The sequence below is a fragment of the Temnothorax nylanderi genome, unplaced genomic scaffold (genome assembly GCF_030848795.1).
Source record: "Temnothorax nylanderi isolate EJ_2023f unplaced genomic scaffold, tnyl_v1.0 TNYL_tig0150_pilon, whole genome shotgun sequence".
NCBI classification, from domain to species: Eukaryota; Metazoa; Arthropoda; class Insecta; order Hymenoptera; family Formicidae; genus Temnothorax; species Temnothorax nylanderi.
Window position 1 is genome coordinate 316,857 of NW_027249212.1, and position 27,961 is coordinate 344,817.

The following is a 27,961-nucleotide window of genomic DNA, read 5'->3' on the forward strand; positions in this document are numbered from 1 at the left end:
AGATTGTATCTTTTAATGTTATTTTATAATGATCGAATAGCAAAATGCTGTTGCAGAAGAACAATTGTAAACTATTTTAGATGTAGCTTTCTTCAATATAAAAATATTTATATAAATATATATCTAGCTTCTATCAGCATTGTAGGTAGTAAATCACATGCTTACACAGGTCTCACGCGCGCGGCAACAACAAGTCAAGCTAAGCATGCCTTGATATGAGCCAACACACCCCGTCCCTATATACGTTTAATTTCAGTCATTTTCTTACAATAAATTACTGTTGTTCCTCAAAATGACATGTCGTATAGTAACACAAATTTTTCTTTTAACTAATAATACGTCACTTTGATTTACTTCAAGCTGAAGAGCATTAATACGATATTTTGAAACGCTCGAAAATTTACTTATTGCCACCTCTTGAATTAGAGTTTTCTCTTTTTCTATTGTAATACTTGTTTGATTTAAATAAAACTTTGGAAAAAGTACCTATATCATAAAAGAGATATTTTTTCCATGATAACTTTTCCATTATTTCTTTCGCTATAAATACATAAATTGAACGCATTGCCAACTTGCCTCTTGTGCCAACGAGCCCCGGTCTCCCCTAAATTATATTTGTGAAGATTTTCAAAATATTTAGTAAAGTATTTATGACATATGATCAATATTAATAAATATATATAAAATATTTCTCAATGTTTAAAATTTATAACAATTTAAGTTATACACGTGTATTAGAATTAGATTTTTTCTTATCAAAGTTTATATAAATTGAGAGAGCAATAGCATTAAGAAATTATTCTTTTATTAAATATCTTGGAATTACGAGTAAAATGGTACTTGCATGCAAAAATTAGTTCTCTATATATTTATTTTTAGACATTATTTTTATTTTCGCATAAGTTACAGATTTGTGTTATGGTTAGTATAACTTTGCATCGTGATGCGAATGAGAATAAGTTCTGTTAATCTGTGAAGAGATGGAGGAAGAAGCCTGGAAGTACACCTGACGCCAGTTAAACAACTTTGCAGTAAGCATTACTATTTGTGTAAATTAATCATTTCTTCCTGTTTATTTGGATCGCTTTATTTCAACAATTAAAAATAATTATTAGAGAAAACGAATTAATCTGATACTGTGAAAGTTTAGTCTTATGAAGATCTTTTTTGAAAAAATTACAAATATTTTAATAGATATTAAATCGAAATGTGATAAAAAGTTCTATTCATGTTAAAATTATCTTTGGAATCATTGATTATTCTAAGCGCTATTTTAATTTGAATCTTATGGTTGTATATGTTACAAAGTCATCGCGGCTGACCACTATATAGATACATATATTTTATATATTTAATACATTCCACTTATATTTTAATTTTGTGACCAATAATGACACGTGAGCAAAGTGTTATTATTACGACGCTGACAATCATTTTGTAAGCAAATAAAACCTTTCCTTTGCCTTTTATGATTTTCATTAAATCGATATTTGTGCTTCAAAGGCTTGCATTTGTTTTACAGACAGGGATAAATTTTACACGAAGTGGTTGAGCAGGGAAAAGTACAAGATCAACCTGTAACCGAAGATTCTTTAAATAATCAATGGGCTCCAAGTAGAAATTGTGTATCAGAGGAGCTATCATCGCCTTCATTTCCAGCATAGCAAATCGTTGACCTATAATTTGGTACATATCCTATGTTAATATAACATGGTATTATACATCGATATAAAAAATACAGCTTACCTATGCAGTTACGTGGTCCAGCACTGAATGGTAAATACGAATAAGGGTGACGATTTCGGATTTTTTCAGGCAAAAATCTGTCAGGATCAAATACTTCTGGATTTGACCAAAAATTGGGATCTCTGTGGACTCCGTAAATGTTAAGATGCAAGAATGTTCCAGCAGGTACCAAATATGACTCTAAAAAGCATATCGTACAACAATTAAAACTTAAAAAAAATAATTTAAGCTGTATTAAAATTTTAAAATTGAATATACATATAATACAACGTAGGAATAGTTAATAGTTGCTTATAATTTGCAAGATAAAAAATATAATGTAATTATTATTTAAATTTTATTAAGCATTACTTGCTTAACATTATTTTCTAAAAATATTATATTAGATGGAGCATCGTACGTATTTAAAATTTTGAAATATTATAGAAATAATCTTCAATAAAGATATACAAATTTTTAAATCTCTGAAATATATGGAAATATTGCCTTTTATGCGTATTTACTTCATACGTTTGTTGACATGTTGCGTAATATATTAAAAAATTTATACAAGAAAAAATTGGTTAAATGCATACGTAATTTTACGTCTTCCGCAGCAATTCGTGATAACATATACACGCTGGGATATAAGCGCAATGCTTCCTTTATACATCTGTCCAAATATGCTAGGTCTTGCAATAATTTCATGGTATATTTCTGTTCATTCTCTTGCAAGGCTATATCGACTTCGTTCCTGACACGATCCTGTATGATTATTGTTAATTAAAAGGCGTCTTTTGTTATTGTAATATTTTTACGTAGAAACAAATATATTCCGGGAATATTTATTTTACAAACGTTTTGATTAATCCGTGTTTGAAATATGTGTACATAAATTACACTTAAGATATAAAAGAATATTTGAAATATGTGCGTAGCGCTTACGTGTGCGTATACGCATGCGTGCGCGCGCATATTTTCTATATCTTTTAATGCAAGAAAGCAAATTGTGTACATATACACACTTTTAAAAACATTTAAAAGGTTAGATATTGATTCATATTTAATCCTCCGTCTGTATACATTCTTTTGCACCGTCAGAGTGGGTCTATCACGTTCGACGCTATTTTTCTCTACCTTAAGTATTTTTAAAAATCTGAAAAAAATCATGAAACATTGTAGTTGACAAGTTTATAATCATTTTGATAAACATCGTTTATTTAATATCTTCTGGTAGATTTGCAAGTTTTATGGATGAGCAGATATCATTTTGGCTCGGACGACATAGACTTACGTATACAGACGGGTTAATAAATAACTTCTGTTAACAATTAATTTCTTTGCCTAAGAATGGCGGCTCATACTTGACGATGGATACCTGAATGTCGTTATGCTCAGCTAATAGTGCCAAAATGAAGCACAGACCCGCCGCTGTAGTGTCATAACCCTATAATATAATCGTATACATCAATCTATCATAAACCGATGAATCAAATAATGAATAAAAATGGTTAAAAAGAAATTATGTACCTCCAACATAAAAGTATCAACTTCTTCTCGAATATCTAAATCAGTCATAATGCCATCACGAGATGCCGCTATTAAAAGATCCAACATTGCAAGTCGTTTTCTTCGTACTAAATCGAAATATGTAAACATGTTTGTATCAAATTAACAGCCAAATTCTTCTGTGACGTTTTTATTAACTTGACTACGTTACGAATTTAAACTATAAGTATAATATTCATGAGTTGTAAAATATAATTTATGATATTGAACCAACCAGATTTAAAGAATAGCTACCGATTACATTACGTACTTCCTACCGGTTCTGCGTCATCTCTATTTGCCGACGTGTCATTATCAAAGCTTTTCAAGTATTGCCCATTAGTACGATCATGATAAAGTTTTCTTTCAGCAATTATCTATGTAAATACAACATTAATGGTTTTTTTTTATAAATACATTAGTAATGTGTTGTTAACATTTTTAAATTTTAATTTTTCTACGTAATAATCATGTTGTAATTATTTTTGTGTTGTAATAATTCTAAATAGATACTGTCTAAATATAATATTAAGTAGCATTTTTGCGTACTCGTTTAGTAAATCCATGTAATATCTTCAACATCTTCTTTTGCTCTCTACCTTTGGACGTCAACGAGAATATCCAATCGCTGTGCAGCCATTGTCTCATTACTCTAAATAATTAATAAATGTTAGGCATGTTACTTTAAGAACATGATAATATTTGGAAAACACAAATTTCTTTAATTTTTTTATATACTCTTGCAATTAGTACTATTTCAGTAATTATATAAAAAAAGAATACATTTAAACACTAATAAAATTATGCTACAGAGATATGAAAAATTTTATATAGTTAAAACATTATACCTTCTTTCAACGATTTATTCTTAAATTTATTTCTATTTATTTTTAAATAGACAATTTAACAGATGTGTAATTGATAAAATTCTAATTAACGAAAGTGATGTTTTACATCAAGTATTGTATTATTATACTTACCTCTTTATATAATTATACAATATGAACTCATATTTTAATTAAGACAGAATATGGATATACAGTTATTTATTACATCTAATAACACATGAATTATTATACCTATAAGTAAGAAGTTCGCCCATTTGATGAACCGCTTCTCGATACTGTTGCTGGAAATCACCAAGGCCTCGTAAAGAAGTGCCCATGGCAGTTTCTGCAAACGCATTTGTAAAAGTATCATGATAATATTATCATATATATTTCAAAAGTATCTGTGGCTGTAAAAATTATATACGAATCAGTATCTATGTTGTGATATTAATATTTACAATTTAAAAAATTTGATTTTAGTCTAATTTTACTTATTAATAGGAATAAAATTTACAGTTAAAATGTACAGTTATAAACGTAACATACCACATATTGCATTCAGCGTATATTCACTAAAAAATGGTACTAAATCTTTCACAACTGTGCCTCCTGCATTTTTCAAAGATTTGGTCATGTTTTCACCTTCCTCGATTAAAATCTGAATAAAATTCTGCAATATATTAAAATGAAATGTGGGGGTTAATATCTTTCGTCGTGAATGCCACTTGGCGCCTGAAACATAAATAACATATTGCATAATTGTGTGATAACGATGTGCAGTAAAACATATATTTTTTTATTTAATTTAAAATTAATTGATTTTTAATAACCATCGAATATTACAAATGTATTCTTTTTGTGATATGCGTTTAAACTTTTGCGACAACACATCGTGTAATAAAATAAAACGAGAAAGAAATTTTTTATAATACGCTTAATTGTTATCTCTTTTTATAATATTTATATTTAATATGATTATATCAATTAATAATATATTTTTTTATATTTAATAATACAATTATTTTTTTCATGATTGATATAAGATATTGTGAACATATGTAAATCTAATTATTTTCGAAACCGAGCTCCTTAAACCGCGCGTGAATTCATCTCGTAATCTCCGCGGGAATTGCCTCGATTACGTAAATCATGCGTAATATTATATCAAGCTAAACTTAAATTTATTTCGGGAATAACCAGCGTTATTCTGAGAATCTTCGAGAGGCAGAAAAACTGTTTTTCTTTTTCTGCGTAGGCTGGCTCTCTCCTTTTGTCTCGGGGTTTCAGTACGCGAAGTAAACACCCGGGACAAAGCGAGAAACTTCAGCGAAAACAGCTGATCGGCTGTCGATCCCGAAATCAGCTGATTTCAAATTAAACGAATATTCGGTAGGTCGGCGGCTTATTGGCTCAACAAATTTTTTGGCTCGTTGCCGGGAATCCGGTGTTCGTGTGATGCGCTCGTATAAAATCCCGGACCTCCGCGCGCGATCCCGCACTCGATTATTATCCGGAGCGATTACTGAATATAATAGTATTGCTATACTGAACCGAAACGATAGCTTGTCTTTCGCAGCGATTACCGAGAGACTTTCGTGGCTCGTGTCAAGTCTCTCCTTTCGGTACGAACCGTGGGCGTGGCTCGCGGACTTGCGTAACCGAATCAAAGACATTGTAAATATTGTAAATATAGACTTATATTTTGACTGTGTAAATATACTATAGATTTAAAGACAATTTCTCGAATTAAACCTCTCTTCCGCGCCTCATCTCCGATTCCTTCCTCCGTTCGCGCACAAATTACTAATTAATATTGATCTAATTCCAGATAATCGATTGGAAGAAATAAAATAAATATTTTTAAATTGAATTCTCTTGCGTAATAGAATATATGCTATTTACATTTAATTACATAGATTTATACTGTTGTCAAAATTGAAACTTAAAACAAAATTTAATAAGAAGCCAAAGCAAAATTTAATAAAGCATATACCATTATTTACATTGATATCATTATGTTACCTCCACTAGTGAGAAGACCAGTACCCAACCACGGATGGAAAACATCATAAAGAAGACTCTTTTCGATATGTTTTGTGCTGCTTAAAATTGTCTAAAATTACAGAAAATATTAAGTTAAATGTTATTTAATTTAGACGCCATTTAAATAATCAATTAATTGATTTCAAAAGTATTTTAAATATTCAATTATCTCTGAGAGATGAATGAATAAGAGATAATCATCTTTAATTTTAAATATAGGGGAGACCGGGGCTAAAAAGTCTACGGGGTAAATACGTCTAATCAAATATCTCGGAACCTGTATATTGTGCGAACTCGCTATTAACATTGTAAACGCTGCTTATGGTACCCATGTGACCAACGGAGTTTCGGCAGGTTACCTGCCGTGTTATGATTTTTACGAGGGCAAACGTGTTTTCGGAAGGTGAAAGTGAAATTTTCTGCGCGTGGAAATATTGTAATATCTGCAATAATATTTGCTCTCCAAATCTCGAGGTACGTGATTATAAAGAGTAATGCATGCTGAACACGAATCCAGTGTAGTTTTTTCATTATCGTTGATGTCTAATATTTCATGGGCAATCAAACCTGAAACTTGTGTTTGGGGCTAATCAGTCTACAAGCACCCGGGGCTAATTGGGCTAATCTCGTCACTGTGGCGCGCCGGGCGCACGACTTCAGCTCACGGCGATTTCAGGTTAGGTTTCCCTCGAGCGTGATTCTGTCTTCCCTTGCACGTGCGTCAGTTTGTGTAAGAGGGAAATGGTACGCACGTATCGTCGCAAAACGGGTGTTTTGGCCGACCGAAAAGATGGCGGACCGTTGTTTTCGAGATCGCTCGCGCTCACGGCACGTCGGCGAGGTACGGCGAGGCACGGCACGGCTCTGAGATCCCGCGATTTCCGCGCGAGAGTTGACATGCCGCGCGCGCGGTAGATCGTCCCGACTCCCGACCGCGGTAAATTGTCGTTGTTGGTCGTTAAGTCAGTGACAGTCGCGCGTGCGACCGCATCGTCCAGCGTTCGCCGCATCGTCTCGGCGTCATTGTCGCCGCCGTTGTAGTGGTGGTGGTGTCGGTGGTGGTCATTGTCGTCGTCGTCGTCGTCGTCGTCGTCGTGGTGGTCGTGGCCGTTGTCGTCGTGGTGGTCGTGGCCGTCGTCGTCGTGGTGGTCGTGGCCGTCGTCGTCGTCGTCGTCGGCGCGTCGAGGAATCGGCGCGAGGACGCCGTCGAGTCGGTAAAATGGTCGCGCTCCACCGCGAGCTTTTCTAACCCCCCTGTCGCTATTTATCGCTCCCCTGCGAGAAACGCGGCTTGGTTAGGTTGCTCGAGGGTCCGCGCTGATCCTATGGCACCGGAACGCCGTCACGCGTGTTTCCCGTGGTTGCCCGCGTTGACAATGTGACGTGCCGTTGGGGAGTTTACGATTTGGTTAACCTCTGTATTCACGTGCCTAAATTGTTTTATGGAATAGGTCTAGGTAAAACAATTATTTTTTAATGTTTCGCATAAAAATTTTAAATAAATTTTTATATTTTTTTCTTAAAAAACAATTATTAAAATTATTAAAATGTATCCTATCATTTTTCAGGATTAGATGTACGTATATGTATTGAAAATGCAGTGTGACCGATTAGCCCCGGGGGGGGGACCGATTAGCCCCGGCATTTTTGAGATTTCAATTTTTCCACCGTTGTCGATTTTGCTCTATACCGGTTAAACAAAGCGACGTAGATAAAAATTTCCTTAATAAATTTTGTAGCTAAAGGTTTACTTTTTACTGTGGTATACCACATTTAACTAAAATTATTTATTTTGTTGTTAAAAATCGGCACTGAAAAAAACCAGACTATTTAGCCCCGGTCTCCCCTACTGCAATTATTCCAGACTTTTGACAAACATATTTTTCAAAATAAAAGAACATAAAAAAATAAACATCTTATCGTCAATATATCAATAATAAAAAAAGCAGAATAATATTTCTCTCATACTTCACCTCTAAATCATTCGGATGACGAACGGATATTATAGGAAAAAAGAATAACCATATTTTTAAAATGGGATAAAACTCGTCAGTTATAGTAAACAGTAACTTCCATTGTTCTTCTAAAAAATGTATGTATATGTTTATTATGTAAATTCACAGAAATATTATAAATATTGATTGAAATATGTATAATTGACTTTATCGTTATATTTGATTAGGTTTTTCACCCGCGTTTCGCGCGGGCTTTAAACCTTTTCCTTTTTTTAAGTCTAGATCCCTTCCCTAAACCCTCTTTGTTCTTACTTTTTTCTTGCAGACAATTTTTTCTCCACTTTAAGTTATATTTTCCTTTCTTAAATTTATGTATATATAGAGATATATATTTATTTTTCCCGCGCATCGCGCAGAGTACCCTCCGCTGACCCGCCATTTTTGGCTCACTTTTATTTTTAAAATTATTTTTTCTAATTCTGTATCGCGTTGCATTTTGGCACTCAAGTCAGGTAGTACGACCCTTTTATTTATTCTCATTTTGATAAAAATTTATACATTGTTTTTGATTTTAAAGAAGTTTCAATTTTTCCACATCATAAATGCCTGTGTGTTTTTTAATTTCCGCAAATTTTGAGATATTGGGCCATTTCTTTTTGTTTCTCGTTGGAGGAGAAAATGCCTAATGCATACCCTAGGGCCGGTCCCTAGGGTTATGCCAGGCTTGCACCGGCATTAACGTCCATTACTGAAAAATTAAACTCATCGTCGCCATCCCCGAAAAATTAGAAAAATTTTGGAACCGCGGTTTTCAAAAAATCGGTTATGAAAAATTATACACATCATCGCCATTCCCGAAAAATTAGTTAAATTTTGGCACCGTTTTGAAGAAAATCGGTCCATTAATTGAATGAACAGTTCGTAGTCAAAACAATTTTAGCACCTGCAGTTTACAAAAAATCGGTACATTAATGAAAAATTAAACCCATATGAAAAATTATACACATCATTGCCATCCCCAAAAAATTAGAAAAATTTTGGCACCGGTTTCAAGAAAATCGATCTATTAATGAAAAATTATCCATTAATGGAAGATTAAACTTATCCTCAAAAAATTAAAAAATTTTGGCACTGGTTTCAAAAAAATCGATCCATTAATACCTACTTATTATTTCTCGAAAAATTAGAAAAATTTTGAAACCGATTTGCAAAAAATCGGTAACAAAAAATAATACACATCACCGCCATCCCCGGAAATTTCCACCCCTACTTTATATACAATTCTTTGAGGTTCGGTCCATTAACGAATGAGTAGTTTGCAGTCTGACAGACAGACAGACAGACAGACAGACAGACCAGGTACTTATATATATGATGTACTTAGATATTTCATTGTTCCTCAAATAACTTCAATAATCAGAAAATGAATGTTATTGCTTAAAAATATTTACCTATAAGCTTAATAATTCTTAAAAGCAGTTAATGTGCAATAATATCGATAATTATATATCAGAGAAAAATGTTTGCAAATATTATATTTAAAAATTTGTGTGCACAGGTGAATATTTATTTACGGGAATATTGTATGTGAAGTTATAACTTACCTCGTGAAACAAGATATTGAAATGCATTTCCAACGATCGGATAACCTGATGGTCCTGGTATAAGATTGATAAGTCGCCCCTCTTTTCCATGATAATGCACATAATAATTAGATATCAGTAGAATAAGGATAAGTAATAGTAGTATAATAGTGATCATTATTGACTAATGAAATAATTAGCCAGTTTCAGTAAGTTCCGTTTCCTTCTGCTGTCTTCTTTTAATGTCTAAAAATTCAATTGATTAGAAATGAACACATAAAAAGAAGGACATAGAGCCACAACAGCGTGTTCGTGCTGTAACTTTTAAATAAATAACATTTTAACGAACGTTTTGGTCTGTTATCATCTTTAATGTGATAAGTTAAGATAACACAAAGACTGGTAGACAATAATAAATATTTTGCTCACAAAGCTCCTCTTATGAGGAAGCTTGTATTTTATTCGATGCATAATTATTAGTATTTATTAGTTTGACTTCCTCATAGAGGAAGTTTTATGAGCAAAATAAAATAGGAGCAATGGTAGCGATCTGTAATGAGAAGGAAGCAATGTGCAAGTTTTTAATTTGCACACCTTTTTTTAATTTTAAATTTAATCTTTTTATGAATTGGTAGATGATTAGCTTAGTAGCACAAGTGGGGTTTTACAATCGACGCAATGTCAAATCGATGTTGACTTTAGGAGTTCAGGCTACATGGTCCATATATGGACTTCGCATATGGACCTTTAATCGCGTATAAAGTTGGGTTTAATCAACCAAATTTTAAAGAATTATATATTCTATTTTATATATAATTCTATAGAAAAGACATTGAAGAATATAATAGAATTATAAATAGTCCGATATCTCAAAATTGACGGAAGTTAGAACAATCACGAACATTTCTCAAAAAATTCAAAATTTTATAAAGAAAAAACCTTTTTACCGATTATCGCCAAATTCAATACCAACCTTCTTTTAATGATACTCTATATAAAATTACATGTATAACTTATACATGTAACTTTTTAAGCAGAAATTGGTAATCCCTTCACACCAATCCTCGCCAAATTCAATAACAATCTTCCTTTAATGATACTCTATCCATCAAATAACTTAAGGTAGACCGAAGCGAATCGGATCAATATAAGTTTTAAGACAGTTTTTGTTAGTGCTTTGTTTCAAACGAGCTGTTTTATCGTGCTAATTAGTAATCCGATTCGCCTCGGTCTACCCTATACATTTTTTAGGCAGAAATCGGTAACCCTTTCACCAATCTCCGCCAAATTCAAAACAACTTTTTTTTAATGATATAGTCCATACGCCAGGTCGATTGAGCATTTTTATCGAGGTTGATGGCTTAAGTTAATGTTTTTTTTATGTTTTTTGGGTCGTAGAACAAGAATCTGTAAATAGTTTTTTCGTAAGTCGATGCAATAAAAAGTTATTAACAATTTATTTGTTTAAATTGCCCTAGCGATCAAACTATACATCCTATAAAAAAATGAACTAGAGAAAATTTGTTCCTCTTTTCACGTCGAACAAAATGGCGTTTGAATTTTTCCAAAATCTTCATTATTGACGGAAATATGTCAATTTTTAGGTAATTACTGCCTACGCGTCGCGGAGTACCCTAGGCGTGCGCGCTCGCGCTCAATTGTACCACACGAGTTTTGCTCCTTTAATTTTAATTTAATTTATTTTTTTTGCTCCTTTTTTATCCTTTTTTGCTCCTACGGTACTCCTAGGGGACTTACGAAAAAACTATTTACAGATTCTTGTTCTACGACCCAAAAACCATAAAAAAACTTTAACTTAAGCCATCAACCTCGATAAAAATGCTCAATCGACCTGGCGTATGAACTAATACTCCATATATAAGATTACATGTATAGCTTGTACACTTTTTAGGCAAAAATCGGTAACCCCCTCACCGATCATTGCCAAATTCAACGCTAACTTACCTTTAATGATACTCTATCCATAAAAAAAAATTTAGCTCGATATCTCAAAATTTGCGGAAATTAGAGTAATTATGTAGATTTTTCAAGATAGAAATCGGTAACCCCTTTATTATTAGGAATTTTTCTAATTCTATTATATTCTTTAGTTTTTTCTACCCCTATTTCATATACAATTCTTTAAGATTTGGTTAATCAATTCTTGAGTTATAGAAATTTTGATAAATTTGGCACACACATACACACACATGTACACACATGCGGACATTTTTTAAAATTACGATTTTCCGACGTTTTAAAACATTCTGAACACATTGGCATTGAAAACTAAAAAAACAATTTTTTCTTCGGCCTTTTCTACCCCTATTTTATATATAATTCTTTAAAATTTGGTTTATTAAACCTAGCTTTATATGCGATCAAAGGTCCATGTACGAAGTTTATGAGAACAAAGCTTTCTCTATGAGGAAGCAAAAAGTATAAATTATAATAAACGGTTTAATCGCATTAGTTCTTATCACTGTATAAAATTCTAATCGAAAACACGTCTTTATTTCTTCAATGTATAAAAGTCGAGGAGTAAACTGAAATAAATTACGGATTCACAAATAATAACATGTCATCGAAATAAATGAGTAAGAAAAATGTTTGTACATATAGAAAACGATTCATAACTATAAAATTTGTATAGTTATTTCCTTATTCGGATCTAAAACGATAGAAACCGATTCGATTCGATTAATGTTTTATCTGTCTTCTAAATATGGAACGATAGAACCGATAAGATACGATTAAAAATAATATAGATATAGCCGTTTTTAATCGTTTTCTATCGGAGATGGTTACCAGGGATAGAAACACAAACGCGAATGTCCGAACGTTCGCGTTCGCTGATCGTTCGCTAAGTGTACACCCAGTGTATACAGACCGAAACGTTTGTTAAAGTATTATTTTAAATAAAGGTTACTTACGAACACTCTGTCGTGGCACTATGCTCTCTTTTTATGTGTTGATATCTTCTTTTAGTTCTGAAATTACACAAGTCACTAAATATGTATTATTTACGGTCTTTATATCTTAATTACGTTTGGTAAGTAAAAAGTGCGTTAAAATACTTTATTAATACTTTACCACTAACAAATTTTAAAGAGATATAATGCATTATTCATTTTGTTTAAAAATGTGCATGTGCACAACAAACATGTAAATTTAGTAAAAATTTATTTAATTTCGATATATTTTAAAGATATTACATTATTGCAAATGTTTTCGTTACTATAAAGTGTGTCACGATAAACCGAAGTTTTTATATTAAACGCTTGCGAGTGACTGATCAGTTCTGGAACTGATCTATTGACTATTCGTTCGCTTTTATGATGTTCTGTTTGATCATTTGAATGACGTGAACAGTCTTAGATGATAACAATATCTAAAATGTATTATTAATAAGCTTTTTATAAGATTTTTTAAAAAATTGCTTATACAAGCAATGTCTATAAATAATATCAGTAATACAAAGGTTATCAATAGCGAAATAATTAGAATCACTACAACGTTGCATATGATTTGCATGCTTGATATTAAAATGAATGAAGAGATTAATATAGAATAATAAATGTGCCGTATCTATTAAATATTTAACGATCTGAAAACTTCTTCACAACTTTTTCCGATTCCTTCTCTTATTGTTAGTGCAATGTCAGTACAAACGGTAATATAATACACTTTATAATAAAAAAAATTGTTTTAATATTGTATAAATTGTAGTGATTGCATTGTCACCTCTCCAACCGCCGAGAATGTTCTAGAGTCTAAAGTCTGAACGCTCATACATGGAAATATCAAAAGACATGGTATATAGTGTCTCGCGCCAAGTACACGTGCAGCGCGAGACACTACGGTGTATATTTACGGGAGCAGGAGAATTTTTAGTATGTCCTATAAAGTTTATAAGATTTTCTTGTACGGTTGCAATTTCTGAGAGCTAGAGTGCGCTATCAAGTCACACTGATGGATTGAGAGGGTGATGACGCGTGGCTCCGTGCAGAGTAATTACTGATTAGAAACTCAAAGGTTCGTGATTCGATTCCGGCCCGGCCTTCGTCTTGCATATACCTCGTTTAAGAGGTGGATTCCTTGTTTAATGGGAAGTTAAAGATTAAAGATCCATATGAATAATCTGTCTAAGAGTTTAAAATGTTGTTGACATATTGCAAGTGATAGACGGTAAGAGCTTAGTACCCAGTGTCACTTTAAATTACAAAAAATAGATGCATTGAGAGAGTGAGTTAGCGAGATAGTGTAAGAATGAGTGAGAGAGTGAATTGAAAGTGCGAGCGAGATAGCGCGCGTTGTATGCATGAATCAGGAGAGTGAGCGAGAGAGTGAATGAGCGAGCGGAAGAGTAAAAGAGCGAGCAAGATAGGCGCTCATCGGCGCATTGCTTTTTTCCGCGTGTCCGTCGGTCGACGACGTTATTTCGCGGCAAATTTGATAGTATGATGATTGTTCGTTTTAGTGGTACAAGTATTTGAAGTATTGTATTTTGTAAATCTTGTAAATGTGAACGATTATTCTTTTTCACAACACCTCTACGGAAAGTTCGACTTTCCATGCCTGTAGAGAGGGGCGAAAGCGGTCAATTTCACGCCAAGGCGGCATAGCGGGCGGAAAGTAACCACTTTCCTCCCTAGGGCGGAAAGTGACCACTTTCCACCCGCTAAACAGGGAGGAAAGTGACCACTTTCTTAGGGAGGAACTAGGGAGGAAAGTGGTTACTTTCCGCCCGCTATCCCGCCTTGGCGTGAAATTGACCACTCTCGCCTCTCTCTAGGCATGGAAGTCGAACTTTCCGTAAAGGTATTGTGAAAAATATCGTGTGCACCTCGGGGCGAAAGCTTTTTCAGACTCGTGTGATTTGCCGCCCGAGCCGAAGGCTCGGGCGGCAAACTTCACACTCGTCTGAAAAACGCTACTTTCGCCCCTTGGTGCACAATATACTATTGTGTTTTGCGATTTGTAAATTGAGTGTACATGTTGTGACAGAAAATATAAGCGTTAGTGAAAATAAGATTAGTATAGTAAAGATTAATATAAAGTACGTTAAACCCGGTAAACATCAATTAATAACATTTGAAGAAAAGTAGAAGCAAGATATAATCTGATTAATGAATAATAAGAATAACAAGAACAATAATAAATCTTATATACATATTTGTAAGTACAGAATGGCGAAAACTAAAGCTCCTTCTTTAGGCGATTTTTGACGATCGTTTGGTACATGTACCAAGGTTGATATTGGTAGGGGCGGAGCTTATTCTGGTATATGTACCACTACCATGTACCACTGCGAACGCTAAAATGGACTGGTTTTTTTCTGCTTACGCGCGACTTTCACGACGCGGTGTCAACGTGTCGGTTTTTCTTAAGAGCAGTATAAACATGAGTCTTAAAACGTGTTCATTAATATTATTAAATTAAATATATATGATGACGAAGATGAAGGAGTATCTGGAGTAATGGAAATGTACAGACAATTAAACAATGCAAGAAAGAATATACGACGTATATTACCTATTATGAAAAAAAGACAACATCATACTCGTCCTGGACTATATTCCGAAGTGTGGGTTGATTTATATTTGGAAAACGACTTTTTTCTGACATTTAGGTTGAAACGTGAAACATTTCAACAGTTATTACAATTAGTAACACGACAAGATGAAATGCAAAAGGTAATATAATCTAGAGTAATCTAGACAGCACAAAAGTCCGAAAAACGTTCTAAATCTTTTAAAAATTCTTTTATGCTGTCTGGAAATTTAAATTTTCCATAATAATTATATTTCTTGAATAAATTATTAAATTCCAGTAAACACCAATTAACAATACATTGATGGAATGTTACTGTTAGTTGGTGTTTACTCAATGCGACAAGTAACTATTTTGATAACATTTTTGATGAATGCTTGATGTCATAACATTTATATAGCAAGTACCCAAACAGCACAGATCTCCAAGGGATGTCCTAAAGAAGTCCCTTGGACGTCTCAACATTCTAAGGACATTTCTTGGAAATTTGTGCTGTCTAAATATTAATTGTTCCAATTATATTTTAAACGGATTGTATAATTAGAAATATATTGTATTAACACAAAAATTTTTTTAAATGCAGTATTTTGTCGCCTTGAGAGAAAATTTGCAATAATTACTGTATTTGTCTTCTATATTAATTAAAATTCTGTAATAAATATTTAACATTTTTAATATAATTTAAACATAATTCTAGGTATATACTGGAGGATATGAACCAGTACAGCCCCATAAAGTACAACAAATAGCTTTATACTATTTGGCACATCAAATATCTATGACCCAAATTGGGGATAAATTTGATGTAGCAACATCAACTATTTCTCATTGCGTTACTACATGGATAAACTGCGTCTTAAAATTGGTACCTACTTTAATACAGTGGCCTACAATAAATGAAAGAGTTAGTATAGAAGAAAAATTCAGAAATCTAGCAGGTTTTCCAGGTATGACTAAATGTTACACTTAAGACAAGTTATTGTGTTCTATTAATAAAATGATAGGATTGAATTATAATCTGTTTAAGGTGTAATTGGAGCGATTGATGGTTGCCATCTAAATGTTATGGCACCAAGTATGCAGCAAAAATGTTATCAAAATAGATATATGACACATTCCATAATTTTGCAAGGAATATGTACAGCAGATTGTCTACTTACGAATGTATATGTAGGACATCCTGGATCAGCTAATGATTGCAGAGTATTAAGTAATTCAAGCTTATATGTCAAAATTGAACAAAATGGATATTCCCAATATTTTTTGCCGAATCAACATCTATTAGGTGATAAAATATATCCCATAAAAGAGTGGTTTCTACCTCCTTTTAAAGATTATGGAAATATGACACGTATGCAAATAACATATAACAAAATACACAGTAAAACAAGAGTAAAAATTGAAAATTGTTTTGGATTATTAAAAGGACGATGGCGAAGGCTTATATATATATATATATATTATATATATGTATATATATAAATATATACAAACATACAAAATAGAAAAAGCTTCAAACATTGTGATGGCATGTTGTGCTCTACACAATTTTTGCCTTATAAATAATGACGTTGCTGAATCATTACTAGATGTTAATGTTGAAAGAGTCGATATAATGCAAGTTCTTAGAAGACGACCTGACGACAGGAATATTGCAATTGATAGAAGAAATACCATAATGATGCAATTGTCAAATAGATAGACATAACAAATACATGTAAGGGTATCAAACATAATTAAATAAATGTACTTTCTATTTTCTCGTAATATCTTTATTTTCCTCTATTCGAACGTAAATAATGTTTTCCTATTACAAAAAATTGACACATTTTCTTCTCCATAAACCAACTTTTGATATATAATTGTAACTCATTAATATGCATGTTATGTATCGTACTATTATTTTAATAATCAACAAAACTTTGAATTGCATAAAAAACTCATTGCATTATGAGCTGCAGTTTTATTTTAATTATAAACTAAATATTTTTATACAGTATGTCTCTAATATTACCAATTTCGCGTCTTCGTCTTTTTTATATTTAGTACACTTAGTAGGAACTTTAAAAATATATTAAACATTTAATACTTATGTATTAATCAGTCTCATTTCAAACGTATAACTTATAATTTACGTAAATTATATTCCACATACCCAAAAAAAATAAAATCTTATTTCGCAATAAGTAACAAAAATAATAAGTAATTTGTACTGCGATAAGTATTCCCTTATACATAATAATTAATCTGATTGTGAGTCAGAGGACTTTTTTTAGGAGCTTCCGATTTATTTTTAGCTTCTGATTTATTTTTAGGAGCTTCTGATTTAATAAGAGTTTTTAATACACTTAAGAATTCACCACGCTGTTCTAATGTTTGCTTTCTCAACTTGTTTTGCTCTTCTAACAATGCTTTAAATTTTTTAAAGCGCTTGCTTTCAATTTCTACATCTTGTTCATGTAATTGTTTTAAAACTGTGCTTACATAATCTACCTTTGGTCTTATTGATTTCTTAACGTTTTTAAAAATACTCGGTTTACTTACATTAGAATCTAGGTTTTCTTTTATATTATTTGACTCATTATCTACATTATCAGGAAAGTTATCAGTCTCATTGTTATTAATGGCTTCACTACTTTTTGTTTCAATGCTGCAAGTGTCAGAAGCACTTGCTATAAATATGTCATCTAATGAATCCAACAAATTGACTGGTTGACTACTGTGTTTTTCCCCAATAAGTTCGTGCATCTCATCAAAATACTTTGGTGGCTTTTTCTTTCCCGTACCAGTAGATTTCATGTAACGACAATGTCCATGATACATTTTCTTTAAATTCCGCCAACGTTGATGACATTTATCAGCAGCTTTTGATCCATAAGTAACTAAGTAACCATTTTTTTGCATTTCTGTTGCTATATCAGCCCAGATCTTTTTTTTGAAATGCATTTTGTCATTGAGAAAATGTAATTTAGATTGTACAATCTCCAGTAGTTTCACAGACATTTCATGAGTAAATCCTATAAGCGTTAAAATATTATTTGATATTGTTCACACATAATCGTAATAAACTTTGCGATACAAAAAGTAAATTTTACGTCAGATATATATTATACTTACTATCTTTATTTGTTGCGCTCATTTGTCCTTCACTCTGTGGTTCAACGGATTGCGTTACATCTTTTTCTATTTCATCTATAAGCGTAAGATAAAAAGGTAATAGGAAAAAGTTTCATAAAGTTAATGTTGCAATATGTTTTTACAGTTTTATTAATAAAATAATGATATATATGAGATTATTAATCAAATATAATCGTGAAATAGTTACTTGTGTTTTCATTTATAGATGCTTCATCCAATGTGTGTGGTTCATTATCAAAGACTGCTACATCACCTGCTGTAATAAATATTATATTTAATTGTGCGACATCTTCCCAGATAGCAAAACCTATGCAAGCAGATTCTGAGCAGTTTGCAATAAATTTTTGATGGCAAATAGGCAACAAATCTCACATAGAATCTGTTCTATCTGATGATGTTGCCAAACTGCCACCAGAAATCTCACAGAGTCTGCTGACATGCTATGCCAGCAGATTGACAGCAAAAATCTGAGAAATCCGAGCAGTGTCTGTAGCGATCTGATGGCAGACTGGTAGCAGAAATCAAGCAGGTCTGCGTACAGGAGGACTTGCTCTGTTTCTGCTATCAATCTGTCGTCAAATCATGTCAGCATGCTCTGTCGACAGAACATGAGCTTTCTATAGCTTTATTGTGGGATCCTGACTAAATTTGTTGCAAATCTGCTAGCTAACATTTTGCTTACTGCGGGTCAATTTAAACAGATCTCATCTTTAAAATAATGAAAGTATAATTATATACAACATTTTACTTACTTATTTTGCAGTAATATATATTTCTTCCCTGATCATCCACGATCGGTTGGCCATGGTCGTTCGTACATAACTGAAAATCTCTTTCATCATCCATGATCTGCAAAATAATATAATTATTATTTTAATAAATATATTATTTATTATTTTAATAATATATTTATTATTTTCATAAATCTTGATAAATAACAAGTATTGAGTAATACAATCTTTAAATACACTACATACACTTATACTGATCCTTACTTAACCTCTAATTGCAGTAGCTGTTGACATAAACACACGTTGCTTACAACTACTTATTTTATAAATTGGTGCGTATTTGCTACGTACCACAGACTTGGAAAAACTACCCTGCTTCAGAGCAGGGTATAGCGTGGTATCAACCAGAGAGATACCAAAACGGTTGACCACGCCTTAACCACAAAGTACCAGTGTCGCCAAAACGGTCTGGTGCATTTTGGTACACTTTGGTATATATATACCAAACGATCGCCAAAAATTGCCTTTTATATTTACTTTCTTTAATAACAAAATATTCTGTTTACACCATATTTAATCGTACATGCGCGAGAGATTGGATCTAAATTAATTTTAACAGGATAAAAATACTATGAAAGTTATACGTACATCAAATTTCTTTATGGAATTAAGATATATGTAATCGTAAACGAGTAATCACAAAACAATTTATAAAACGCAACACAACGAAGGAACATGAAAACAAAAGGAAACCAGCGAGACATCGTATCGGACAACAGCAGAAAAAACATATAGTAAATATTTTATTATTTATTTATTATTTATGTGTCATATGAAAATAATCACATATTTTCGCAACAGTCGTATAGTTCATTTTATTCATTTTGTATATTCGTATGATACATAGTACATATCTCGTCGATAATACGAAAATTCGAACTGCATCGGATGTCCGATGATGTTATATATATATATATATATATATATATATATATATATATATACTAGCTTTTGAGATATATACACAATAACATACTGGTTACACGGGGCTTCGCCCGGGCGTCTTTTTTTTTTAACGACTTTATTTGTGTTATTACATTTGTGTTCTAGCTAATCTTATCCACCAATGTATGATTCATAAGCATATATTTTCAATAGATTTCTACATTACTCATGGAGGTACTATTATTAACGCGTTTCTTTTTAGTGGTATTCCCAGTAGGCCTAATCCACTAATCGTTTCGACCCTTTGAAATAAAGATAATTCAAGTCGACTTTTGGGACCTTTTACAGGCTGCGCGCGGATCAACGAAGTAAAAAGAATAGCGCTAGGCAGAACCAGCTGAAAATTTGCCAAAAAGTGCATTTGTTGCCGAGCTCTGAGTCATAAGACTTATAGGACTTCTGAATATACTATATTTTTTGTTTTATTTCCCTTTGGTATCAAAATATAATTGATTTTCAGCGTTTCCTATTCTAGATAAACCAACGTAAAGTTGTCCGTGTGAAAAACACTCTTTTCTTAAATCTATGCCCACAAATTTGAAAGTTTGTCCCTGTGATTTATTAATCGTTAACGCAAAAGAAACTTTGACTGGAAATTGTAAACGTTTGAAGGAAAATGGTAGGTCATTTGGGATCATCGGAATACGCGGAATATGCGCTAATTCCCCTTCTGCGGGGCCGGTAAGTATAGTGGCTTCAATGATGTTGTTACGCAATTCTTTGATTTGAAGTCTGGTACCATTACATAAATTCGGTGGATTTAAATTGCGCAACAAGATGATTGGTATACCATTCTTCAAAATTAGACGGTGTGGTGGAAGACCAGACGGATTTAAACTATTCAAAAATTCTTGGGGATAATGTATTGTATCTTTCATGTTAACCACAGTATCGATTGATTTGTACTCCTTATTATCCCCTGAGATTTTTTTCAAAATGATATCATTAATGTCATTCACAGATTCGTTTCTTGGGGATACAATGAGTCTTTCACACAACCATTTATAATTTTTCTGCAATAAACATTCCACATTTGAATAGATTTTCGTAATTAAATCATTTGTACTATTTACCACTTGTCCCAGTTTTTGGTCAATTTCTATTAAACCATTATCATTAGGAATATTCCCGTCGCCAAGGTGCAGTAACTTTGTCGTAAAATCATTTTCTCCCCCTCCTTTGGCTTTCATATTGGTTCGCAATTCAAATGTCTGTATGGACTTCGTATATGGACCTTTGATCGCGTATAAAGCTGGATTTAATCAACCAAATCTTAAAGAATTATATATGAATCGGAGGTAGAAAAGACTGAAGAATATAATAGAATTATTAATAGCCCGATATCTCAAAATTGGCGGAAGTTAGAGCGACCACGGACATTTCTCAAAAAATTCAAAATTTTATAAAGAAAGAACCCTTTTACCGATTACCGGCAAATTCAATACCAACCTTCTTTTAATAATACTCTATATAAAATTACATGTATAACTTATACACTTTTCAAGCAGAAATCGGTAACCCCTTCACCGATCCTCGCCAAATTCAATAACAACCTTCCTTTAATGATATTCTATATAAGATGACAAATATGACATGTATAACTTATACACTTTTTAGGCAAAAATCGGCAACCCTTTCACCGATTCTTGTCAAATTCAATACTGTATGTATTTAATTTCCATTTGTAACGGTTGATGCCGCACGGCCGAATCACGCGCGGGCCTCGGGTGCGAATTGTAGAACCGGGGGTAACCGACGAATCCGCGGTCCGCGAGACCGCGGCACAGGCAGTCGCTCTAACGAATTATTCTGGCATGGTCGCATGAGTCCGTCGCGTAACAGTCACCCGCCGATCATTTGAGAGCTCATCTAGTCACTATAATAATTATCGTATTCTCTTGTCGATGGATTTAACTTTGACGCGGAGTGCCTCCGAGAAATTATTGTATTCGATACTCTAACTATTTCCATGCGAACATTATATAATTTGACGAGTGCTCGCCATTTCACGGCAAGCGTGACCGGTGCGCATCGCGCCCAACGGTGTACTTCTAAGTTTGAATAAATCTATTTACCAGCATTTTGCATTGTACCTTTCTATCGTACAAAATGGTCCTTCGAGCCGGATTAGGGTGCACGTTTCGGAGCACGCGGTTGCGATAAACGAGGAATCGCCGGTCTTGACGCGCGCCGGAGTAGCAAGAGTGTCTCAGAAAACGAGTGAATGTTAGTGCGTGCAAGGAATTGACTGTAAAGTCAAGAAACTTTCGAGAACATTCGAGTGACAATCGTTAGCGAGAGGCATTCGGCCGATCTCGCTGAGCTCGGAGTGTCAGCCCGTGTTTACGTGATCGTGCTTCCATCGATTCTTCTTCCTCTCTTCCTGGGTTTCGTCGAGAAAAAGGGACAAGTTTCGCATAGTGAATCGTGCATATAGAACGAAGAAAATGAATGTCGAAAGTCTTCGGAAACAGAGGAGCGGGCTAAAGGGGAAATTGACGAGCATAAGAAACTTCATCGCTAAAGCTGAGAAGGATGTGGAGAACGTTCTACCGGGCGAGATTACGGCGCGTTTCCATGCGGTGGAAGACATTTATTCGAGATTCCAGGCTGTGGCACAGAACCTTCTATCATTGTTGCCCGAGGAGGAATACCAACAAAGAGATGAAGTGGAGGAAAGCGAGTTCGACGAGCGATATTATTCGGCAAAGGCAGCTTTACAGCAGTTAGCGGAAAGAATCAAACCGCCGTCCACAAGCTCTTCAGCAAACACAGCGAATTCGAGCAATGATACAGGCGTGATGCAGGTTCTGGAGCAGCAGACAATTTTGATTCAAAAATTGACCGAGCGATCGGTTGAAAGCAGCGACGGTGGTGCGTTGGCACGGATAGTAGAACAACAAAATCAATTGCTAGAAAGATTAAGCGTGCGGTCTAACACGCCCGCACGTGAATCTCACGTAAAATTGCCGATGATCACGTTGCCATCATTCGACGGAACCATGGAGGAATGGAAGCGATACTCAGATACATTCAAAACATTGATACACGACAGCGACCTGACTGGGGTACAGAAGCATCAATATTTGGTTGGTTCGTTGAGCGGACAAGCCGCAAAAATAATCGAATCGATAGACATTTCCGAGAATAATTACGCCATCGCTTGGGACTTGTTGAAGAAGAGATACGATGACGAGCGAGGCATTCGAAAGCGGCATATACAGTGTTTGTTCGATCTACCACTGGTGAGACGAGAATCAGCCAGTGCAATTCAAGATTTGGTAGATCACGTTCAGAAACATTTGCGAGTGTTACAAGCAATGGGACTTCCTACTGAGTCATGGGGAGACCTCATTATTTATTTGATTGAGAAAAATTTGGACAACGCGACGAGAAGACGTTGGGAGGAGCACATCGAGCGGGAAGACGATGTGACGACAAGCACAATGATCGATTTTTTGCAACGGCAATGTCAGCTGTTGCGGCGAGCGGCTTCGGACGGCGAGATCGTCAACAGGGACGACCTTCGCGCGAGGGACGGAACGAGCAGACAGCGATCGTTAGATTCGAAAGTACAAGGCAGGACGACGCTGTCAACAACCACACAGGAGCGACGGTGTTACGTGTGCCAAGGACAGCATTCCATTTATGCGTGCAAACAGTTTCTGGGCTTGTCCGTGGAGGACAGAATCCGGGAGGCCAGGCGATTGAAACTTTGTCTCAATTGTCTTGGAAATAATCATTTTTCTAGAGATTGCAGGTCCGGTTCATGTCGAGAATGTGGCGAGCGACATAACACGTTGTGCCATATTGTGAAGCGGACATCCTGTTCGTCGACGGATTCGGCACGGGGTTCGGAGGACTGTTCGAGAGGGTCATCTGGGATCACGCTGTGCGCCGTGGCGGACGGCGAGATAGGAGCATCAACCAACAACAACGAGTCAGCAGGAAACATGTCGGTACAACACGCTCGAGGCGAGCGTAAGCAAGTACTTATGTCAACGGCTGTTGTAAATGTTCAATCAAATAATAACGAGAATTTTTTGCGGGTATTGTTGGACAGTGCGAGCGAAGTAAATTTCATTACGTTAGCGGCGTGTAACAGATTGAACATAAAATTAGAAAGCGTATGCGAATCCATAAACGGTTTAAATAACATGAACTGCGCGATAGATTACGGTTGTCAAATTTCGATGAAATCGCGAACTTCCGGGTTCGAGTTGAGTCTTTGTTGTTTGGTGGTCCCGAAAATAACAAAAAAGTTGCCTTCGTTTTCCATCAATATATCAAAATTGCCTATCCCAGAGAACTTAAAGTTAGCAGACCCGTTGTTTTGCAATCCGGGTCATATTGACGCGCTCATAGGCGGAGAATTCTTCCTTCAATTATTGGAAGCCGGCAAGATTGAACTCGGTGAAAGTTTACCGGTATTGCAAAACACTAAATTCGGTTGGGTTGTGTCGGGTCCAATACCACAACATTTGATCACGCGTCGTACGACCAGCCGCCAACTTTCTAATAATCACGTGTGTTTGATCACGCAGCAAATATCAATAGACGATACGTTGCGAAAATTCTGGGAATTAGAAGAATACGCTAATAACAATCCAAGGTTATCGAAGGAAGAACAGTGCTGCGAAAATCATTTCATAAACACTACAACGCGAGACGTGTCCGGGCGGTTTGTCGTCCGACTACCTTTCCGTGAAAACAGGACTCAGCTCGGACAATCGAGAGACATCGCGATGAAGCGTTTACTTTGTTTAGAACGGAAATTTCAACGGGAACCGGAATTATACAAATTGTATTCCGAATTTATGCGAGAATATATCGACTTGAATCACATGTCTAAGGTCACCGGGGACGCTCGAATACCGAATCCGGTCTATTTGCCGCACCATGGCGTTCTTCGGGAATCAAGCACAACAACTAAGCTGCGAGTGGTATTCAACGCGTCCTCGAAGACCACTTCGGGTATTTCATTGAACGATGCGTTGATGACGGGACCTAATTTACAAGATAGCATAATCAACATAATGTTGCGATTCCGTTTGCGCGCCGTTGCGATCACGGCTGATTTACAAAAGATGTATCGTCAGGTTTTAGTACACGAGGATGACCGCGATTATCAGAGAATTCTATGGCGTTTTTCCCCAAATGATTCGGTAGAGGAATATTGGCTAAATACCGTGACTTATGGTCAAACTAGCGCTTCGCATTTAGCCATTAGTTCCGTGCAACAGCAGGCGAAAGACGGGGCTACCCGGTTTGAAATGGCGTCGCGAGTTCTACTGGAGGATTCTTATGTTGACGATATTATTACAGGAGCTGATAGCGAGCCTGAAGCTATTAAACTAGTCTCACAATTGGAGAATTTGTTACGCGAGGGGGGTTTCGAGACTCACAAATGGCGCTCAAATCGTGAGGGAATTGTACCTGAGCTGCATGCCGTCGATCGAGTCGAGGAGTCGTCGGTGTTGGAGATTGACGCGAGCGCCGTAAAGACATTGGGATTGGGTTGGCATCCCAAATCAGACATGTTTCAATTTTCTATCGAGCCTATAACGAGTTCAGTTAAAACTAAGCGTGAGGTTCTGTCAACAATTTCTAGATTGTTTGATCCACTCGGATTGATCGGTCCCATTTTGACTCGAGCTAAATTGATTATGCAGAGCACCTGGTTAGCGAATTTAGGTTGGGATGAGCCGCTGACGGAGGATCTACGTCAGGCATGGGAGGCTTATACAGAGGATTTACGAGAGGTTAGTACGATACAGGTACCTCGTAGAGTAATTCGAGGCTCTAATGTGGTGCGCTTCATCCTACATGCATTTTGCGACGCTTCTTTGAAGGCCTATGGGGCTTGTATTTACTTGCAAACCATTGACGCAGATAATAATTCCAATTGCTTCTTACTTTGTTCAAAGGCACGAGTTGCGCCCGTTAAATGTAAAACTATCACGCTGCCTAGGCTCGAGCTATGCGGTGCTGTGGTACTAGTAAATTTGGTGCTAAGTATTAGAGGGGCACTCGGGATAACGTTCGATGAGGAGCATGCATGGACCGATTCTGAGATAGTACGGGCATGGATTGCCGGCGATCCATCCCGCCAAAAATTGTTCGTATCAAATCGCATAGCCGAAATTCAATCTATTCTTCCATCGAGACACTGGCATCATGTCGACGGAATTGAGAACCCTGCCGATTTGATTTCGAGGGGTACAAGTTTAAAAAATTTGAAGCAGAGCAAAATCTGGTGGGAGGGGCCCGATTGGTTGTCGCGTTTCGGCGAGTATGAACAGCGTAAGTTGAAATCGCCGAGGCTTACCGAGGAAGACAAGAAATTGATTCGGGCGGAGCAGGCTTCGAGTACGCGAGTTTTTGCAAACGTTAGCAATTCGAATGACGTTAGAGAGTTCTTGTTAAATAACTATTCTTCGCTGTCGAGGATCGAACGTATTTTGGCGTGGATTGTTCGATTTGTTTTTAATGTTAGAATGAATCGCGACAATCGTAAGTTCGGATTTCTGTCAATAGACGAAATTCGCCGCGCGCGTCAGTTGTTGATTATGGCAGTGCAGAGGGTTCATTTTTGCGAGGAAACTTCGAATCTATTGTCGGGAAGACAAATTCATTCTAATAGCAAACTATTGTCGCTTCATCCATTCATGGATGAGACAGGACTTCTCAGGGTGGGCGGCAGAATTCAGAATTCGCAAGTGTCCTTTGGGAAAAAACATCCGATTATTTTGCCATCCGATAGCAAATTTACGCGGTTGTTGTTCGACAGAGAGCATCGTAGACTATTGCATGTAGGTCCACAGGCATTATTATATTCTATTCGAGAAATATATTGGCCGCTCAAAGGGAAAATCATCGCCAGAAAAATCACACATGATTGCATAACGTGTTTCCGCAACAAGCCGAAACCATTATTGCAAATCATGGGTCAATTACCCGCAGATCGAGTCACTCCGACTCGTCCATTTTTCGTAATCGGCGTAGATTTTGCCGGACCTATCACTACATTAGTTAATCGAGGCCGCGGAAGAAAAACCAATAAATCTTATATATCGTTGTTTATTTGTTTCTCAACTAGGGCCGTCCATCTCGAGGCGGTTAGTGATCTTAGCACCGCTTCCTTTCTGGCAGCGCTCAGACGCTTTGTGGGACGTCGAGGTTGCCCACAGCGCATTTATAGCGACAATGCGACTAATTTTGTAGGATCCAAAAATGAGCTCCACGAAATATATCGTTTGCTCGATAGGGAGAAGCAAGACGTAACTGAATTCTGTATTTCACACAACATCGAATGGAAGTTTATCCCGCCATCCTCGCCTCACATGGGGGGATTGTGGGAGGCTGGGGTAAAGTCATGTAAATTTCACTTAAAACGCGTTATCGGAGAGAGTCTCCTGACATTTGAGGAATTGGCTACTGTGTTGATACAAATTGAAGCATGTCTGAATTCGCGTCCGATTTGCCAGCTGCCGTCTTCGGCGGCGGATCTGCAACCACTAACCCCGGGACATTTCGTAACGGGTGATTCATTGATCGCTCTTCCAGATGCTGATGTAACAGACATTCCTTTAAATCGACTCGATCGCTGGCAAGCAGTTCAGAGAATCGCGCAAGATTTTTGGAAGCGATGGAGCCGCGAATATTTGACGTCACTGCAAGGCAGATCGAAATGGACGTCAGAACGAGATAACTTAACTGTTGACGATGTCGTCTTGATACAAGACAACAATGCGCCGCCTTTAAAGTGGAAATTGGGAAGGGTGACCAAGACTCATGAAGGTACTGACGAAAGGGTGCGCGTTGTGACCCTTAAAACTGCGAGCGGAATT

At 35.6% G+C, this 27,961-nt stretch overlaps 3 protein-coding genes across 11 annotated transcripts; 2 read left to right on the forward strand and 1 right to left on the reverse strand.

Annotated features, from left to right (window-relative positions):
- Nucleotides 1–868: 868 nt before the first annotated feature.
- Nucleotides 869–13,024, reverse strand: LOC139777471 (cytochrome P450 4C1-like). 8 transcript variants are annotated; one of them, XM_071714901.1, is made up of 14 exons: nt 12,900–13,024; nt 12,618–12,674; nt 9,706–9,930; nt 8,120–8,229; nt 6,126–6,216; nt 4,650–4,835; nt 4,353–4,446; nt 3,823–3,925; nt 3,545–3,650; nt 3,256–3,362; nt 3,104–3,172; nt 2,322–2,490; nt 1,747–1,926; nt 869–1,676 (listed from the first exon to the last, which is right to left on the reverse strand). In XM_071714901.1, the coding sequence occupies exons 3-14, from the start codon at nt 9,860–9,862 to the stop codon at nt 1,498–1,500; spliced, it is 1,551 nt and encodes a 516-aa protein (XP_071571002.1). In that variant the 5' UTR covers nt 9,863–9,930; nt 12,618–12,674; nt 12,900–13,024; the 3' UTR covers nt 869–1,497. The 8 variants fall into 8 exon arrangements, with proteins under 8 accessions (XP_071571002.1, XP_071571003.1, XP_071571001.1 ...); XM_071714902.1 differs by having other exon boundaries at nt 12,785–12,997; XM_071714900.1 differs by having other exon boundaries at nt 12,778–12,997.
- A 521-nt stretch (nt 13,025–13,545) lies between these two features.
- Nucleotides 13,546–16,997, forward strand: LOC139777497 (putative nuclease HARBI1). The gene is made up of 4 exons (XM_071714965.1): nt 13,546–13,872; nt 14,873–15,380; nt 15,935–16,184; nt 16,265–16,997. Exons 2-4 carry the CDS (start codon nt 15,165–15,167, stop codon nt 16,717–16,719), a joined length of 921 nt encoding a protein of 306 aa, XP_071571066.1. The 5' UTR covers nt 13,546–13,872; nt 14,873–15,164; the 3' UTR covers nt 16,720–16,997.
- A 4,758-nt stretch (nt 16,998–21,755) lies between these two features.
- LOC139777478 (uncharacterized) lies at nt 21,756–27,817 on the forward strand. 2 transcript variants are annotated; one of them, XM_071714914.1, is made up of 2 exons: nt 21,756–27,478; nt 27,678–27,817. In XM_071714914.1, the coding sequence occupies exons 1-2, from the start codon at nt 22,559–22,561 to the stop codon at nt 27,687–27,689; spliced, it is 4,932 nt and encodes a 1,643-aa protein (XP_071571015.1). In that variant the 5' UTR covers nt 21,756–22,558; the 3' UTR covers nt 27,690–27,817. The 2 variants fall into 2 exon arrangements, with proteins under 2 accessions (XP_071571015.1, XP_071571016.1); XM_071714915.1 differs by lacking the exon at nt 27,678–27,817 and having other exon boundaries at nt 21,759–25,873; nt 27,211–27,350.
- The last annotated feature ends 144 nt before the right edge of the window (nt 27,818–27,961 follow it).